This window comes from Schistocerca americana, chromosome 5 (assembly GCF_021461395.2).
Source record: "Schistocerca americana isolate TAMUIC-IGC-003095 chromosome 5, iqSchAmer2.1, whole genome shotgun sequence".
Lineage (NCBI taxonomy): Eukaryota > Metazoa > Arthropoda > Insecta > Orthoptera > Acrididae > Schistocerca > Schistocerca americana.
In genome coordinates, this window is record NC_060123.1 from 183,214,861 (window position 1) to 183,236,144 (window position 21,284).

At 38.6% G+C, this 21,284-nt stretch overlaps 1 protein-coding gene across 3 annotated transcripts in view; it reads right to left on the reverse strand.

Annotated features, from left to right (window-relative positions):
• LOC124615908 (1-acylglycerol-3-phosphate O-acyltransferase ABHD5-like) overlaps nt 1-21,284 on the reverse strand; it is a 103,209-nt gene that overhangs the window by 63,619 nt on the left and 18,306 nt on the right. For all 3 annotated transcript variants that reach the window (XM_047144083.1, XM_047144084.1, XM_047144085.1), the window contains one exon: nt 10,279-10,430. In XM_047144083.1, the coding sequence (XP_047000039.1) occupies nt 10,279-10,430 (152 nt within the window). The remainder of the gene's footprint in view (nt 1-10,278; nt 10,431-21,284) is intronic.

Sequence of the window (21,284 nt, forward strand, 5' to 3'; positions counted from 1 at the left end):
AACCAAGTGTGCAGTAGTGGTAGAGGAAAAACTGGTAAAAATAAAAATGTATATTCACAACTGGCTGACATAGAGAAAAAGGTGGAAGAGGTACAAAATCTAAAGCATGGAGTGTGTAGTGTCCCAAACAGTCCTTCATTTGTTAGTTGTAAGAAATTTAATAATTTTGAACCATACGGGGAAGTACATCCACTGGATTTCATTAGGGAATTTAATGATTTGCCTGAAACTTCGAATGACAAAGAGAAAATGTCATTTGCGAGAGGTTTTATGAAAGACGATGCTTACTGATGGGCAACTCAGATATCTGATAGTTGTACTTCGTGGCATAGCTTTAAGAAAGAATTTTTAGATTAATATTGGTCCAAAGAGAAGCAGCAGAGAATTTAGAGTGAATTTTGGGGAGGCGAGAGATTTGATCCTGGGAAGCGTACTGTGAAAGGTTTCTATCAGTTTTGGATAAGAAAATTGGAATATTTGGACAAAGAGCTAGGTAGTGAATAAATCATTATGGGCTTAGAAACTAAGTTGCCTCAGAAAGTTAGAGAATTGCTTGTACCTGCCCCTAGGGGTAATATTAGTGACTTTTTAATTATGTTGATAAAATGGAGAGAGTGAAGCCTTCAGTGGAAGATCATAGGAGGAATTTTGATTAAATCAGGGAGAGAGTTTCAGGTAAATAGGATGAACAGAACTAATTATAGCAGACGTTCAAGGAATTGTTGGGTGAAGGAAAGTCAGAATGGGCATGGTAATGGTAGGAGAAACTCAAGGAACAGAAATGGAGGAGAAGATGGATATTCTGGGTCAAACCATTTAAACTAGATAATGCCCCAGTTTTGGCTCGCACTAGGTCAGGTAGTGATGAAGAGCCACGTGTATCTAAATGTGCTGTAATCACAGGTAAGGGTAATGTAAATGACAGTAGTAAGATGAGTGTAAATTCTAATTTTAGTGAGATGTTGAATGATGGTGTGTGCAGCAATGTTTATCCTGTAAAAATGGAAGAGGAAGTTACTATAATAAAATTAAGTGATGAAACAGTGTGTGTTGATGTTTCTCAGGATGTCAAAAGTGTCCAATTGGATGATAAGTTTTTAAGAGAATATATGGAATTCAGGTGTTTTGCTTTGTGGTCTAATCCTGGAAACAAGGGTCAACTAATTAGCCAAGTATTTGAGGACAACGAAACTGACGGTGGGTCTGATTCTGACAGCAGTTGTAATGATGATAGCAATGACAAATCCAGTAGTGATGAGGACAAAGTATTTGAATTTAACAGTGGTGATGAAGACAATGTGTTAAGAAAAGAAAGAATTAAGGAGGATAATATTAAGCCTAATGACGAATTAGAGTTTAATGAGAGTGGTAATGAGGAAGAAGACCATGCTATCTGTCTTTTGACTGTGTCTGACAATTGTTTTGATAAGCAGGATGATAGTTTTTCCAGGGAAAGGGTTATGAGGATTTGTTGTATGAAGAAGATCACATGGTAAGTAAAAAGGAAGTGTGGCACCCTGTAATAACAGCAAGTGTACAAGGTATACATGTTAAGTGTTTACTGGACGGTGGTAGCGATTTGAGTGGCATTTCACAGGCATTTTTTGGATCTATTAAGAACACAAAGGGTATAGTAATGATGCATGTTTCTGGAATAAAAACTATGTGTGTTACTGGTAAGCTATCAAACTGTTCATGACCTAGATTCTATTGTTGACTTACAAACAAATACAAATTCTCTACTAATTATAAACATTTGGATGAAGAACTACTTGGATTTTTAAAGTATTTATTTAGCTGTATTTGAAAACATATTAGTTGCAAAACCAGCCCTTAATTAATTCTAAAATAATTATGATATTGGGGGCTTGTGAACAGTGAAAGTAAAGAACTGTGAAATGCAATTGTGCAACTGTCAGCTACATCATTTACAGTAGTAAGTGTGGAGTTTTCACCCCCTATTTTTCAGCCAGTATAGCAATGAAACACACCGACATCGAGGACTATCAATGAAGAAATAAAGCAGGTGAACGTCACAGACTGTTTATATGATCAACCAAAAGTGGTCTTGAACCAAAAGTGGTATTCACAATTTGGTTTACAGAAAATATGGATATGGTTCCCACTATGTTCCAGGGCAAGCAAAACAGTAAAACTTGTTGGTAATTATTAATATCTAACCTACATACTACCTTTGCTGTAAAGGGGTCACAGTATTTCATACTCTCTGAAAATACATCCTGTGGTAGTGATGCATTATTGCATATGTTTTCTTTAAGTTGTGCTCCATAGCTTTTACGAGTATAAGACTTTTGATGGAAAACCACCATCAGATAGCTACAATTTCTATTCTTCTGCAACTAGTTTTGATATTAAGGTCATTGTCAGGAACACCTGGACATAATACACGGAAGAGAGTTAGACACTAGCTTTCAGTCAAAGCTTTCTTCAGAAAAGTAAAAACACGAACATTCACTCACACAAGCAAGAGCACCTCATGCACACACAACCACCATCTGCAGCAGCTCGGGCTGGAATTTTTCATTGTGCCTGTCTACAACTCAATATGTCATCTTTACAGTGAGTAGCAATCTATCTTTTCCTTATACTGTTGATATTCCAACCTGGAGTGTCCATTGTTTGAAGATGATATTGCAATATGATAAACACTCACCTTAAAATTTGAATAATTACAGTATAATGTACTACTGTGTACCACTGCTGTTATGATCTTCGGTCTGAAGACTGGTTCAATTTAGCTCTCGAAATAAATCTGTACTGTGCAAGCTTCTCTACCTTCGTAAAGCTGCTGTAAGTGACATCAATCTGAACCTATTAGCTTTATTCAAGCCTTGGTCTCCCTCTTCAATTTCTATCCTCCAAACTTCTTTTCATTACCAAATTGATTCTTTGATGTCTTGGGATGTATCCTATTAATCGATCCCTTCTTTTGGTCAAGGTGTGGCATATATGTCCATTCTCACCCCCCCCCCCCCAATTCTCTTCTTGTTTGAACTGCACCCTGTCCACATTTCATTTCTGTCCAAGGATACACTCCAAACTTCCTAAGACTTACAATTATGTGATTCTTGAAGATTTTCTGGCACGGTGAATATTCCATGAGGTTTTGGGATTGCATCTGGATGACGAGCACATCTTGTCACAATGTTTCAGAAGACAACTACTCAGCCATCTTCAGGTGCACATTTAACACTGGAGACTGTGGGTGTATGTCACTAAGTTTATACTACGTGAAGATGCATTCACACAGATTACCACTGCATGAGTGTCCTCTGTCGAGTCTAGTTCTCTCTGACACATACCGTTAACAGAGGTGTGCAGGTGTGTGTGCAATGCTGATATTGCATGCACATATTCTGTTGAATTGCGGGTCTGTGAAGTTAAAATTCAAGTGTCAACATTATAAAATCAAATTATAGTTCTTTGGCCATGTGTCTCATTTTCTGTTCCGCATGGACTGGAGAGTTGCTGAGGAACTGCAAGAATTTTGATACACTGTTCACTTTTTGTAACACCTGATATGACAGTTCATTAGAATAATTCATGCCCTTCAGATTATATATGTTTGTGTCATTTATCTTGTGCATGTTAGGAAACCAAATTGTACCTATTCAATCAACTCGTAAGCAAAAATGATCCAGAAGCAGGTGAAAACTGTAGCGTTTTCTGAGATTGCACAGAAGAGCAGGTAATGATGGCACTGGCAGGAATGTTGAAAAATGGACAACAGCAAGTCACAATTCCTTTGTGCACATCTGCCTGCTCCCCTGCTCAACAGTCACACCTTCCTGCTTGGTGGGTATAAATGAATACTCTTAGCGATCTAGTCATTTCACCTGCTCGAAATACATGTACACCCATAGCTGTCCGGGTGCTCCATCTACTGTGCATATATGTATACCCATAGTTGCAAATGGGTTAATTGCTGATAGACGTGTCATAAGGTGTAAATGTTTCCTTCTGAAGATGTTAGAGAAATCACGGGTCCCATTCCTTATCTAGTTGAAAACCACCACCCTCAACAATATCTTCAACCAAATGTACTTCCACAGCTTCCTTAATAAGTGAATCCCGAAGAATCTTGTGGTGGATAAGATTTCTGTGGCAGAATAATCCATAGAATGTCCTGCAGAGATACAAAGCTTATCAATGGCTCACTTACTGGGCTGCAAACAGCAAGTATGGTGATCATGTTTCACACATCTTTCCCATACTGTGTGTGTGTGTGTGTGTGTGTGTGTGTGTGTGTGTGTGTGTGTGTGCGCGCGCTGATCAATGTAGGCTCTGTCACAAAGGCTTAGTATCTGCAGAACTTCGGCCTTCTGCAAACCCAGATCATTCTTTACTTAGCCAAGTACACCCCAGGCCTTTGTAGATAGCCATAAGATTAAGATAATGTTTCTTTTGGATTCTGTCTAAATTCGACACAACATTGCTGACATATGGGAGGAACACCCTGGAACAGAGGGTGCTCATTCAGTGTAATCTTTGTCATGTGCATCCATGCCAACTTTTGGTACAAATGGTTCAAATGGCTCTGAGCACTATGAGACTCAACTGCTGTGGTCATAAGTCCCCTAGAACTTAGAACTACTTAAACCTAACCAACCTAAAGACATCACACCCATGCATGCCCGAGGCAGGATTCGAACCTGCGACCGTAGCGGTCGCGCGGTTCCAGACTGTAGCGCCCAGAACCGCTCGGCCACTCCGGTCGGCTACAAATTTAGCAATATGCACCATCCGTCTCCACAGTTAAATAATCACCTGAAGACAGCTGAATGGTCATCAGACAAAATATCAAGGCAAGATGTCTATGTTATCCATCTGCAACACCAAAACCTCAGGGAATACTTAAATTTGCATTTGATGTTGGGGAAGATCACTTTGGATTCCGTAGAAATATTTGAACACTTGACGCAATACTGACCCTACGACTTATCTTAGAATCTAGATTAAGAAAAGGCAAACCTATGTTTCTAGCATTTGTAGACTTAGAGAAAGCTTTTGACAATGTTGACTGGAATACTCTCTTTCAAATTCTGAAGATGGCAGGGGTAAAATACAGGGAGTGAAAGGCTATTCACAATTTGTACAGAAACCAGATGGCAGTTATAAGAGTCTAAGGACATGAAAGGGAAGCAGTGGTTGGGAAGGGAGTGAGACAGGGTTGTAGCCTATCCCCGACGTTATTCAATCTGTATATTGAGCAAGCAGTAAAGGAAACAAAAGAAAAATTCGGAGTAGGTATTAAAATCCATGGAGAAGAAATAAAAACTTGAAGGTTCGCCGATGACATTGTAAGTCTGTCAGAGACAGCAAAGGACTTGGAAGATCAGTTGAATGCAATGGGCAGTGTCTTGAAAGGAGGATATAAGATGAACAACAACAAAAGCAAAACGAGGGTAATGGAATGTAGTCGAGTTAATTCGGGTGATGCTGAGGGAATTAGATTAGGAAATGGGACGCTTAAAGTAGTAAAGGAGTTTTGCTATTTGGGGAGCAAAATAACTGATGATGGTCGAAGTAGAGGGGATATAAAATGTAGACTGGTAATGGCAAGGAAAGCGATTCTGAAGAAGAGAAATTTGTTAACATCGAGTATGGATTTAAGTGTCAGGAAGTTGTTTATAAAGTATTTGTATGGAGTGTAGCCATGTATGGAAGTGAAACATGGACGATAAATAGTTTGGACAAGAAGAGAATAGAAGCTTTCAAAATGTGGTGCTACAGAAGAATGCTGAAGATCAGATGAGTAGATCACGTAACTAATGAGGAGGTATTGAATATAATTGGGGAGGAGTTTGTGGCACAACTTGACTAGAAGAAGGGATCGGTTGATAGGACATGTTCTGAGGCATCAAGGGATCACAAATTTAGTATTAGAGGGCAGCGTGGAGGGTAAAAATCGTAAAGGGAGACCAAGAGATGAATACACTAAGCAGATTCAGAAGGATGTAGGCTGCAGTACGTACTGGGAGATGAAGCAGCTTGCACAGGATAGAGTAGCATGGAGAGCTGCATCAAACCAGTCTCAGGACTGAAGACCACAACAACAACAACAACAACAACAACAACATTTCCCTTTTTCAGAAAAACTTCTCTTACTATTGTCAGTTTGCATTTTATGTAACTTTTAATTTGGTCATCGTCAATTACACATTATATCTCAGGAGGAAAGGACAGTGTCGGGATATGACAAGAATGATCATTCGAAGCAGAAAAGTCATGTACACATGGGCCCTAAAATGTTTACCTTAGAAGCTATGAGCACTGCTTCGTCTTTAATATTGTGAAACAAATCTCTTCTAAGGTATGTTTTTTGCTTTCCATATTTTGGGAGGAGGTAGTATGGGCCAAAGCAAGAAAAATCATCTAGTAAACCTGGGCTCTAAAAGCATACCTTAAGAGTTATGAGCATTTGTTCAGTTGAAGATGTGTGTTCCACATCGGGTGAAGATGACCAATTGCTCACAGCTCTTAAAGTATGTGTTTTAGTGGAGATTTTTTCCTTTTCTTAAAGTATGAACAGCATAGAGCTGCAGTAAAACAGAACTGTTTCACAGTGCCAATGACGAAGATGTGCTCACTCCTCTTGAGATGTTCATTTTAGAGCCATGCTTACTACAAATCTTTTGCTTTGCGTGATCCTTCCTGTCATATCCCTGAATACTGACCATTCCTCTGGGGATACACTGAATTTCAGCCCAAACAGCAAAACTCACTAGTTTTAGTCTCTCATTTTGTAACCTAATTTGATCAACATTGCCTGATTTCATTCTACTCCAGTCCATTACTCTTGCTTTACTTCTGTTGATATTCATCTTACAACATCTTTTCCAGACATTATCAACTATGTTCAATTGTTCTTTAAAGTCCTTTGCCATCTCTGATAAAAATACGAAGTCTACAAAGATGATGCAGCTTCCTGTTTATTTATTTTTACACACAAATAAGATGTATGGTTAGCAGTTTTACAGTCTAAAATATTTTTATATTTTGTGAAATACAGGTTTTTTGAAAGATATTTCATTTCTTTTATGATAATGCTACAACAATGTAGTTTCTATACTGATATAATGTGCATCAAAATTGCATGGGCATGACGACCAAGAAGCTGTCTGCCACCAACTAACTGTGGCCAAGAAAGAGCTAGACTGCCCAGTTGCTGAACACTACACAGCCTTCTATTCCCCAGTGCACCTGCAGTCTTTTTACTTATCTCCTTTACTGTTCCCTTCCCTCCCCACCCCTTCCTCTGTCTAACGTCCTGACTGTACCTACCTCCCCTATCCTCTCCTGACTACATCCCTGTATGCTCCCACAAGCAGTTCTTTACTGTCCCCCACCCCTGCCCTGACAAACAACCCTCCCCTCCCCTCCCCAGCCTCCTCCTTATCCCCACCATCAAGACTACTTCTCTCATTATACACAGTTGCTTGCAGTCTGGCCTTGGCAGCCAGAGACAGTGGTCACGTGTGTGTGTGTGTGTGTGTGTGTGTGTGTGTGTGTGTGTGTGTTGTCACTACAGGAAAAGGGCTTTTGGCCAAAAGTTTATAAGTTTAGCAGTCTTTTTGTTGTGCCTGTCTGTTACTCAACATCTCCACAACACGGTAAGTAGCAACCTATCCTTTTCAATATAATGCCAAAACTATACATACTGTTGACAAAAAAAGAGTCAATGCTGAATGTGTAGATGTTAATGCTACTTCCTGTTTACAGTAACAGTTCAATGCACCACGTCTGACCTTTAATTGGTCTGAGTTTGGAGCCCTACCTCAGTTGTATTCTGGATGTGATGCATCACGTTATACTCCAGGTGCACTGTAACATGAAATGCAGTTGCTACTGATGTTTAACTCTGTGTTTCTGTCGTATATTGTAGACGTATTTAGAGAGCCATCTACATTCACAGCACTAAACAGGCACCTAATTCATTTTAAAATTACAAGCATGCGCTATACACCATTTTAAAATTTTCAATTAAGTGCTTCATGATGTAATTCATTTCCATACTATAATATGTTTCTTTCTTAATGAAGTATATATGTTGTTAATGAGCACTGTGTCTAGCTCTGATGCTTGATGACATTAATGTTTAAATCATTCACAAAAAAAAAACAGCTTTTTGGTGGTTTTACATCAAAATATCTATTGCATATTTGACCAAATACCTTGCACAAATGTGAAGAACAAAAGCTTAGTAATTTACTTGATATATCATTAACTTCATGGGAGTTTCTGCTTTTGAGAGTTAATTACATTCTTCCTTGGCAGAGCACAGAGTAATCTACTAGAGTCGATATGCGATGACATTGTACTGCTTAATGAGGATGACTGCATGCACACAAAAATTATATTTAATGTCATGATAAAATATCCCACCTGGTGTGCAAGATATATGCGACAGGCGAAACACACTAAGGCTTCAAGCAAAACATAAATAATTCCAATTCAAAAGAAAGCAGGTGCTAGCAGGTGTGATATTATCAAAGCGTCAGTTTAATAAGCTGCAGCTGCAAAATACTAACATAAATTATTTACGGAAGAATGGAAAAAGTGTCAGAAGCTGACCAGAGGAAAGATGAATCTGAGTTCTGGAGAAATGCGGGAACACATAAGGCAGTACTGACCCACAACTTAACCTGGGAGACTCCCAAAATTATTTACTTTCCTGCCTTAAAAAAAAATAATAATAATAATAATAATAATAATAATAACCAGATATGGACAGATACATGCAAATAATGTAAATATTCTGTTCATGTAATGATAAATGTTTAATTGTAGAGAGAGAGAGAGAGAGAGAGAGAGAGAGAGAGAGAGAGAGAGAGAGAGTTAACAAAATTTTACAATGGGGATTTGTGTTTATGAGTATGGGTGGAGGGTCACAGCTTGTTAGGAGTTACCATATTACACTCATGTATAATGGAAGATCCAGGATGGAGTAGCACCAATTGAAATTGGATAGATTGTTACACGTAGAGGAGGTGGTGAGAGACAGACTGGCACATTGAAAATGAACTGCAGGATATTATTAAGCTGTTCGACAAAGAGCCTCTTCAGACACAGAAATGCAAACATTCATACACACACTACTCACTCACACATAACCGGTGTCAGAGGCTGGACCTGACTGGTTAATAATATCCAACAGTCTACTTTCCATGTACCTGCCTGCTGCTCCATATCTGCTCTACTTGTTGAGTAACAATCTACCCCATTTCATATTATTACAAATATTTATAAGGGACATTTGATAAAATCTAGGATTATGGCTTTAACTTTAACTTTATTTTGAGCTCATAAGCTCTGTTGTAGGACATAGACCAGCTTCAACAGAGAGAGAGAGAGAGAGAGAGAGAGAGAGAGAGAGAGAGAGAGAGAGAGAGAGAGGGGGGGGGGGGGGGCTCAAGAATAATGAACCAGGCAAACACAGCAGCATGCCAGAGCTTGAGTTTTTGGATCAAGTGGCTAAATAATCCTCTGTGATATGACAGCATTGTCACTATTACAGAATGGCAATGGGCTAAGATCTTTCAGGGAGCTGCACTCTGGCATTTGACTCACATGGAAGCCAACACTTTATCACACACTGTGAGTTTTAATTCTGGGCTCTGATGTGATAAAGTTAATTTTGTTACATAAAAAGACTGAACAATTAGTGAGAGAACTACATTTTGCATTGAAATAACAAAATAAATAAGAACACAAACAGTCACACTCTAATCATTTCGTCAGCCTTTTGTCCCTACACATTTTCCTATTAGGCAACATACAGCAGACATGCATGAAAGCAAATGCTCTTTCAAAATGATGAAATTCTCATGCAAGTATTTTCTTTTGCTGCCCTTTATGCAAGCAGAGTATCAATTTTATTTTCCATCCTTCACTTTCTTGCTTCTGTCTTCTTATTAATTCAAATGTAAATTTAATTTATTTATTTAAAAATTTGTACTGGAAAACGTGTGGTATATAACTCCACCAAATAAACTATACTTTCACAACATTACACATACTATTGACTTTTTGCATCTCTCTGAATATTATCGAGTGTAATACAACATACTCCCTCATACATTACACAGTCGCATCCTAGAGATACATAAAAGCTGAACTTTTTCTTTAATATTTGTCTGCTGGGTGCTTATTTCTGCAGCCAATGGTGTGTGTGTGGGGGGGGGGGGGGGGGGGGGGGAGAGAGAAAGAGAAAGAAAGAGAGAGAATAAATTAACTTCAATAATTTTTAGGACTCACCAAAAGGCCCTGCCAAACGGACAGGCCACAATGGATTAAACGGTTGCAGCATATAACCAATAGCGCGAACCCACAACGGAAGAGTTCTTGAGGAGGCTTCTGGGGGTTTCTCAGGAAAGCCCCAAGGATCAGCCAGAATCAAATGCTTCACTCTGTAATCATTAAAAATAATTATTACTATAGGAATTAATACATATGACACAAAAATTTTAACTGACATGAACTAGAGAAGTCTCTGTGGAGTGTTGAGATAGTGATGCTCACCAGAGTACACAGTGATTCTAGGTGCGTAAACTGTGCGCCATGATATTTAGCACAAACTACATTGATCATAAAGTGTGTGGCATTAATAGTATAGTAACAATATTTGCCATAAATACAACACTTTTGGATTCCTGTTCACCAAGCAACAGTTAGCATAATGTAGGATGCACAAGGTATTCTCTCTCTCTCTCTCTCTCTCTCTCTCTCTCTGTCTGTCTGTCTGTCTGTGTGTGTGTGTGTGTGTGTGTGTGTGTGTGTGTGTGTTCAATTTAGTAGCTCCATATATGAAATAAATTCTGCTGGATGATTCAATGGTGACACTGATGTAGGATTCCTCAATTTTGTTTCTGTTTAGCCACCTATTTCAAGAAAATGATGAAATATTGGCAAATATCTACCGAGACTTCAGCAAAAGTGGCAATGGGTTGCTATCAGGCTACTCCTCTACATTTTTGGCAGATGAATATGAAATGGAAAAGCTTTAATCTGTCTCTAATCTCTCATAAAAATGCATACAGAAAATATCATCACTTTGCTAGTTTGACATTACTGACGTTCACAAAACAAGAAACAATTTGTTCCCTTATTTCACTTTAGACAAATATATGGGAATTCCATTTTGTTGTAAAAGGTTACTTCACAAATATACAACCCACAGGTCTGTGAGGAAATAAAGGAGTGAACAGTATCTTACTGTGAATAAAGAAGATATAATTACACTACTTGATTATTATTGCTGTATTAATCACCAAGTCCTTAACATGTAATAGATATTGAAATGAAATAGCAAGACAAATAAATATTAATGAACACTGAAGTACATGTCTGTGTGGAATGACTAATTTAGTTCAAAATAACTAGATATTATCAATAGTAAAGTGACTTACTGGGCAGGAAGTGTGAAATGTGGGCAATAAGCAGTTCAGACAAGAGGAGAATATAAGCTTTTGAAGTGTGGTGATAGAGGAATGTTGAAGATTAGGTGGGTAGACCAAACAGCAAATGAGGATATAATGAACTGAATTGGAGAAAAAAGAAATTTATGACACAACTTGTCCAAAAGAAGAATTCAATTGATAGGACACATACTGAGGCATCAAGGATTTGTCAGTTTGGTAATGGAAGCAAGAATGAAGAGGTAAAAACTGTAGAGAGAATCCAAGGTTGGAATGGAGTAAGCAGATTCAAATGGAAGTGGGTTGTAGTAGTTAGTCAGAGATGAGCAGGGCTGGAAACACTACTCAACTTTCTGGTATTCCACTGCAACTTATGGTGTTCTGGTTATGTATTTTTTTTCTTTTTCTTTCTTTTAGGTATAAAAAATTCAACAAACTATACAGATTGGGGGATAAATTTTAATTGACAGTAAAGGAAAATCAGTAATAAGCCCGACAGCAATGAAGCAGGACAATTCATTGTTCTCATATAGGATTTAAAACTGTATTGTATCAACAAAATAATTAATGTTTGAAAATACAATATACATATGCACATGGAAATAATCAATTTTTGAAAATATGATGTAATCGGATGGATAAAAAAACTACTCACTAAGTGGCGGCAGGAGAAAACACATACCAAGGTATTTACATTTCAAAGTTTTTGGAACCAGTGGCTCCTTCTTCTGGCCATAGGGTTGAAGGAGGAGGAAGAGGGGTGAATGAAAAGAACTGGTGAGGTTTAAGAAATAGAGAAATTCCAGGAAAGTCATCCAGAGCCCTGGGTCAGGGGAGCCTTACCAGATGGGATGAGATTTGAAAACCAGAGAACTTAAAAGCTGGAGGAGAAGGGAATACACATGACACAGATTACTGAAAAACATTGTGCGAGACTCGATAAAAGTGGAAAGCTATGATAATTATACATGGTAGACATGTGAGGGGGGAGGGGAAAAATAGACAGGTTGGAAAATAAAAGATATAGGAAAATAACAGAGTGTGAAGAACAGGAGTAATTACTGAAAATAAATGCTGAGACCACACTAATTAATCTAAATTTAGGCCATGTATGTGGCAAAAAAACAAGCACATGTTGTAATGCTAGTTCCCAACTGCAGAGTTCTGAGAAACTGATGTCAAGAGTGAGAATTCAGGTGGCATATGTGGTGAAATAAGCAACAAGATTATGACTATCATGTTGTAGAGCATGCTCTGCATCAGTAAGACTTCAGCTGCTGGTTTGGTTAAGATACACTGATGACACTGTTGCCACATGGACTCATGGCAAGACTGATCTGTTAAAATTTTTGGAATCTCCCAATTAAATTTCATATGCTCTTACTCCGAATGTGTTACCACTTTTCTTTATGTTGACCTCAACCTCACAGAGGGTCAGCTACACAATTCTGTTCACATTCAACTTACAAACAAACAACAGAACTTACATTTTGACAGTTGCCATTCTTTTCATGTCAAACATTACCTTCCATACAGTAATGGCATTTGAGGCACACGCATCTGCTCAGATGCAAACTCTTTACAGCAGTGCACGACCATTTTCACATCAACCTTCACTGTACGTAATTATGTCACCAGCCTAGTTCAAAAGCAGATTTCCCGCACTATCACATCGAATCTTGGTACTGCTGATCCCTCTAAAAAATTGATTTAAGGGTACACCGCTTGTCACTCCCTACCACCCTAGTCTTGAATTTATTAATCGGCTACTTCAACAAGGTTATGACTTCCTAAAATCTTACCCTGAAATGACATCCATTCTGTCTGAAATTTTGCCCACCACACCTAGAACCGCATCCTACAATATCCTAGTCAGACCCTATGCACCTTCTGCACTCATTTCTCTGCCCTAAGGCTCATACTGCTATGACTGTCCCTGCTGTAAGACTTGTCTGATGCATCCTCTAATCACCACTTATATCAGCCCTGTAAATGGCAGAACATATGTTACAAAAAGGAGAGTCACCTGTGAAAAAACATGTCTTGTACCAGCTATTATGTAAACACTGTTCAGCCTTTTACATTGGTATAGCTTATCGGTTAGAATGAATGGGCATAAACAGAGAGTGTTTCCAGGTAATACACAATATCCTGTTCCAGAGCATGCTCTACAAAATGATCTCAAGTATCTGTCCCATTACGTGTGCCACTAGTTTCTCGTAGCTCCACTGATGGTTCTTGCCACCCTTCTGGCCTAAATTTACATTAATTTCTGTTGTCTCAGCATTTCTTTTCAATAACTATTCCTTTTCTTTGATCCCTATTACCTTTCTGTATCTTATTTTCAATCCTGTCTTTTTTCCCCTGCCCTCCCCACCTATCTACCATATATAAAGCACTTGGATTCCCACTCTTACTGATTCTTGCACAATGTTTTTTAGTAATCAATGTCTTGCTTATTACCCCATGTTACCCCTTTAAATTCTTAAAGTTTTCCAATCCAATCTGGTGCATGCACAAATAATAAGTCTTTCCTTCTCATCCTGTGCAGTAAGTCTCCCCGACTCGGAGTTCAGAGCAACTTTCCCATAACTCTCCCCATTTCCTAAACCTTGACAATCATTTTTCTTAATCTCTCTTCCTTTCCCTCCAACCCTTTGACCAGAAGAAGGAGCCACTGGCTCAGAAAGCTTGGCATATTTATATATTTTATATGTGCTTCTCCTGATGCCACTTGATGGATAGATTTTTTTATCTATCCATAAAGTGTTATATTTTAAAACTGTATTAAAATTTTTGTTGCATATCCAAGCCTGGTATATTTCAAATCCATCTTTTCAGGGTCCTCCAAAATGCTGCCCAATCACAGGGCACAAAAATCTGCTCCCTCTATGAGTGACTACACATATTAAGCAATGGCAAATCCAGGATGGAAAGTAACAATTCTATGAAGAGGATAGTTGCTACTCACCTTACATCGGAGATGCTGAGTCGTAGAAAGGCACAACAAAAAGACTGTTGGAAAGTTAGCTTTCAGCCCACAAGACCTTTGCCGAAAAAACCCCACACACACACACACACACAAATGCTACTCTCTCAGACATGGTTACAGTTTCTGGCAGCTGGAGCCATGGAGCCAGACTCTAGCTGCCAGAGGCTGTGTGGTCATATGCATGTGAGTTGTGTGTGTGTGTGTGTGTGTGTGTGTGTAGTGTCTACTTTTGACAAGGCCTTGTTGGCTGAAAGCTAACTTTCCAACAGTCTTTTTGTTGTGCCTTTCTGCAACTCAGTATCTCCACCATATAGTGAGTAGCAACTATCCTTTTCATTATATTGTGGTTATTCATATTACTTACAATGACTTTAAGCAAAAATTTTAAAATGACATAGAATTGCTGGCTAGTACTTACCTCCAGAAAGCGAGATATGTAGTGCTGTCGACAGACAGACATACAGGTACACCAAACTATCAGCAGAAAACTATCATAGCTCTTGTAGCTACAGGTATTAGTTGCATCCTAGTGGAGGAGAGAGAGGGACATGTTGGAGAAGGTTAAAAAGGGAACAGCAATGACCTGCCCCTCCTTTTGCCTGGGTTGAAAGAAGAGATAAGTGACAGAAAAACCCTACATCCATTGTGGATGAATCTTTTGATTTGTGATTTTGCTCTTACTGAGCCAAAAGCGCTGTACACAAACATTCATATGGAGCTTCCGATGTTATCCAACATGTCATTTAGATATATTGTGAACAGTGATGATATATTCCCTGAGACTGATGTATTTATTTGCTAAGAAATCTTCAATCCCGTCATAAAGCTGGCCAATATTCCACTAGCACATATTCTGTTCACAACACGATCCTACATAACTGTATTGAACATCGTCTTGAAGTCAAAGAATATGGCTTCAATATGCGCTCTGCTACCTATGAACTCATGGATTTTGTGTGCAAGAAGTGCATGTGAAGTATGTGTATAATGTCACTATATAAAGTTATAAACACTGTGCACCATTGAAGCACTTATACGTAGGAAAGTAAACATACATTTCAATACTTTTCTCAGAGAAAGCAGGCTGATAAAACACATCTTGTGAGATGGCTGGTTGTAACTTAACATTAATATCTTCCTATTCCTAACATGAAACTACCAGTCACTACACATTTTAACTAAAAATATCTCTCTCTTAGGACAGAGTTACTATGGTATGTGTGTGTGTGTGTGTGTGTGTGTGTGTGTGTGTGTGTGTGTGGAGGTGTAGGGTGGGTGTGGATAACTGCGCACACATGCTCACACTTTAACTGAGAGTGAATGGTAGCTTGCTACAAGTGAAATTTCCTATCCTGTCACACTTGTCTACATGTCATGCATCAACTAGCTGCAGGTGAGTGATTGCCCATCATTGCTTCTGTTACTGTTTGCATCTTGCTGTTTCCTTTATTGTAATATTAACTAAAAATGAAAATATGTAACAAAGTTTAAACTTATACTGGAAAATTTGATTCTACATCACTTTCTTATGTTCATATTCATACATTATATTCATATTTAACTACATGACACGTTCATCACCATTATCACAGCATCATCAGCATTCAGGATTCAACACTGGGTGAAGTCCTCTTATGGATCATACCATCATCAGCCATTCAGGATTCAGCACTGGATGAAGTTCTCTTGTGGACTTCTCCAACACTCACACTCTTCCACTCTAGGATTCATACAATTTTTACATGTTTTCTAATACCACACAACCGCCATCCATTACGTCATCATTCTAATTTTTTCTTATATTACAGCAAAGATATTTCTTGGTCCATGTACCATCCATACAGCTGGTTACAGGTCTACTCACTTTGATTTCATTTTCATTAGCTATAATTATGGCACATGCCCCAGTTTTTCCCCAAATACGAGGTGCATTCAAGTTCTAAGGCCTCCGGTTTTTTTTTCTCCGTACTGGAAAGAGATAGAAACATGCGCATTGTTTTAAAATGAGGCCGCGTTCATTGTCAATACGTCCCAGAGACGGCAGCACCGTACGGCAGATGGAATTTTACTGCCAGCGGCGAGAATGAGAACTGTTTTAAATACTTAAAATGGCGACGTTTTCCTTACTTGAACAGCATGCAATCATTCGTTTTCTGAATTTGCGTGGTGTGAAACCAATTGAAATTCATCAACAGTTGAAGGAGACATGTGGTGATGGAGTTATGGATGTGTCGAAAGTGCGTTCGTGGGTGCGACAGTTTAATGAAGGCAGAACATCGTGTGACAACAAACCGAAACAACCTCGGGCTCGCACAAGCCAGTCTGACGACATGATCGAGAAAGTGGAGAGAATTATTTTGGGGGATTGCCGAATGACTGTTGAACAGATCGCCTCCAGAGTTGGCATTTCTGTGGGTTCCGTGCACACAATCCTGCATGACGACCTGAAAATGCGAAAAGTGTCATCCAGGTGGGTGCCACGAATGCTGACGGACGACCACACGGCTGCCCGTGTGGCATGTTGCCAAGCAATGTTGACGCGCAACGACAGCATGAATGGGACTTTCTTTTCATGTGACAATGGATGAGACGTGGATGCCATTTTTCAATCCAGAAAGAAAGCGCGTCAGCTCAATGGAAGCACACAGATTCACCGCCACCAAAAAAATTTCAGGTAACCGCCAGTGCTGAAAAAATGATGGTGTCCATGTTCTGGGACAGCGAGGGCGTAATCCTTACCCATTGCGTTCCAAAGGGCACTACAGTAACAGGTGCATCCTACGAAAATGTTTTGAAGAACAAATTCCTTCCTGCACTGCAACAAAAACGTCCGGTAAGGGCTGCGCGTGTGCTATTTCACCAAGACAACGCACCCGCACATCGAGCTAGCGTTACGCAACAGTTTCTTCGTGATAACAACTTTGAAGTGATTCCTCATGCTCCCTACTCACCTGACCTGGCTCCTAGTGACTTTTGGCTTTTTCCAACAATGAAAGACACTCTCCATGGCCGCACATTCACCAGCCGTGCTGCTATTGCCTCAGCGATTTTCCAGTGGTCAAAACAGACTCCTAAAGAAGCCTTCGCCGCTGCCATGGAATCATGGCGTCAGCGTTGTGAAAAATGTGTACGTCTGCAGGGCGATTACGTCGAGAAGTAACGCCAGTTTCATCGATTTCGGGTGAGTAGTTAATTAGAAAAAAAATCGGAGGCCTTAGAACTTGAATGCACCTCGTACATTTGGTTGTTTTCCTGATGGTGCTAGTGATTCCCATGCTCTACTGCTCCCTGAGGAAGTATCATTTTTGTAATGGTTTTCACATTTAAAATCAATGTCTTACTGCCTTAAGTCAAAACAAGCAGCACAAACTGATTATAAACCTGTTTCAGACCTGTTCCACCATGTTCTTCCATGTGTTGTGGAAGTTTATCTGTATTAGATGCAAACATGTCACTGGCAAATTGTAGATGGCTCAGATATAGGTACAGCTGTACTCAAACTGTAGGTTCATTTGAACACTGCAGTTCTTTAGTGGGTACAGTCATAATGAAGATGATGATATTCCCTTGATTTCCTCCAATCTCTGAAATAACCCAGCCAGGACCTACAGTTTAATGTGTACAGTGACCCATGACTGTTCTCCCGCCACTTGGTGAGTAGTTTTTTTTTTATGCCTTCTATCACATTATATTGTTGTACATTATTTTTGTTTTTTTACATTAACATAGGCTGTTTCTGTAGGGCTGTTTTCTTGAAATTGAGGCTAAAGTTTTCTCAAACAGTATTAATTCTGAGTAAATTGATAATTCATGCTTATTGCTTTGTTTCATAATCGATTCACAATTTGTAAAGGAGGTCAATGAACTACATCAATTATGTTTTACTGAACTTTGTCCCAATCAACAAATTATGATTCAGCCTCACTATTACACCAATTAATTTTCATGTGTTACAATAACACACGGTATTACTTTTTTTTAAATAAAAAGTAATAGAAAACACAATTAAAATAATAATGTAGACATTCCATGGTCTGTTACTTCATTAAAAGCTATTACATTACAGTTAGCCTTAGTCCAACATGGTAATGAACAACTGACACATAATGTTTCTTGTCTGAGAACAGGCAAGCACTGTGATATTATATCAAAAGCAGTAACTACATTTTCCTTTTTTATATCAGATTTTAAGTATACATAAAAAATACACTTTCATAAAATATGTTTATGACATCTGAAATAAAAGTCTCCTATAAAATGTTTAAAAATCAAGCATTAAGTACAGTAAAACGTAAAAAATAAAAGTACTCACCAGAATGATGATAACTGCAGTGCAGCTAATAGGAACAATACAAAATAAATTCTAAGTGTCAAACTTTTGAAAGCAAAAGAGGTGAGAAATAAACAGAAAGGTTTATCAACTATATACCAGGACTTTCCTTTGGTTCCTTTTTTATATTTATTGGCTCCATGCATACTCAATTACGAATCAATTAATTTTATATCTCATTTATGTGCTATTTTATTTTCTACTATTCTCTCTTTTCTGCATTAGCTTCTAAAGAAGGAATATTTACTTTCAAACACTGGAAATAACTACTTCTAAACGTTTCAAGTAAACAATTCAATGTAACAAATAACTTCCAAAATCTATTTAACCAGATAACATTATCACAATGCACACTTCCAAATAAGGAATGTATATATTGCACCGAGACAACATTTTCAAGTCCAGTGAGATGAAACAATTGGATCTCACCTCTGTTATGGTGACAGGCATTGAAGAAGTGTGTAACCTATCTTTTTCCCACGACATCATCAACTGAACTTCCATTTCAATCTTTTAGCGTTAGTCCACAGGTGACACCTATGAAATATTTGTGCAAGGCTGCAATGCAATATGACAAGGAAATGTCTGTTAAATGAAATTACTCAAAAAAAATTGCTGACAAAAGTTTAGAACTTTATATGATCTTACTGCTATTCCAAAATCAGCAATAAGAATCTATAAAAGTGGGAATTAAGCCTAAATCAATATGAAACAGCAGAACTTTTTGCAAAGTAGGCATCTCAGACAGTAGATCAGGTATAAAAGATTAATTTAAAGTAATTTAGAAATTTACTGAAAGTAACACAAGAAGTACAAGTGTTGCAATGTCTTTAGGAAGACGAGACACAAGTAGTTAAATGCTTTTTATTCTGATGATTAATATTCAAATTTACATGCGGTTACACATGTCAGCATTCTGTATTCTCTCTCCTTTTCTTTAGTTATTACTGCTTTATCTCTCAACAATTAGATGCAGAAGATGGTTGGCGTGTGTCTGACAGGATTACAGGGAAGAGTAAGCTGTAAATTTGTCATGGAAATATGTCACTGTTTGCCTTGTGATCTTTTGAAGATTAACAAAAACACAAAAAGGGATAGCAAGACTGTAGTTGAAATTATTACCCTGCCACAAGCTCCTCTCCAGCACTAACCTCTTCATCCCACAGTAACACTTGCACCCAACAGCCTCAAATAATTTGTTGTAGGTACTCCAATCTCTGTCTTGCCCTACAGTTTTTACCCTCTACGGCTCTCTATAGTACCATGGACATCATTTGCTGATATCTTAACACAAGTCCTATCAGACTGTCCCTTCTTCTTGTCAGTCTTTTCTGTATGTTCCCTTCTTTGCCGATTCTGTGGAGAACTGTTTATGAATGTTACTATTGTCTTCCAAGTGTGACTGATCACTGTAAATAAACCTCACAAGGGAGCCAATGTACTGTGTAGCTATTATTAGCATACTCAATTGTTTAAAGACCTGTCTGCATGAGATTCTAGATTGGGCACCATATTTAATACTTATTACATGCTTCTAAACAATTTCTTACTCAATGATGAGTTACCCCAGACTATAATGTATCCAGTGATTCAACCCGGATTCTCTACAGAATTGAACACCCTTGGGTAAAACAGCTTCATACATCTTATTACTATACAAACAAGTAAATCTGTTATATATTAGATGTTAAACATGTAAAACCTTTACAGCTGAAGACAGAAAATCCTAATTATGCTGGGTTTCACTAGCTTCAAATTATGCACTGGATGAGTATAGTCTGGGAATTTGCATTTCATTGTAAGGAAAGCTAGTTTTTCATGCATCTCAATGTTTATGATGTCATATCTCCCAAAACATATGTCACACAAAAATATAATTTTGCAGGTACATTCAGTGGTATGTGTGGATAACGACTGCAAAATGTGTTACAAACGGAGTTAGCAGCAAAGAAGTAATATATGAAAATATTGTTTCTGATGGTTAAGTTTGACTGCAAGGACCGTGAAAATGTAGTAAGTATAAACCTCTCCCCGTTCATTGCTTTGTGGAGGATTTTAGCAAGAAAAGTTTCAAAAACATTTGAAATCATGTGTTAAGTTCGAAAAGACTGCTATATGTCTCAGCTTTAGGCCAAAGGCGTTCTTCTGAAGTAGAAAAAACACACACACACAATGGTCACTGTGGCCAAACTGAGCTGTAACTGCACCCAATGGGACCAGCAATCTGGTGGTGGGGGTTCGAAGGAAACATGGGGACGGGAGGGGGTGGATAGCAAGTCTGGTTGGGGAAAGGTGTATAGTACTGTTTGTGGGAGCATGCAGGGACATGGTGTTGACAGGAAGGGCTTCTAGGTGCAGTCGGGAAGCTGGAAGGGAGAGGGGCAAAGGAGAGAAGTAGAGAAGGGAAAAGGGTGTGTTGGTGAAATAGGAGGCAGTGTTGTAATGGAGTGGGAGCAGAGTAGGGGTTGGGTAAGTAGAGGACTCAGACCAGCAAAGGTTGAGGCCAGGGGGGTACAGGAACATA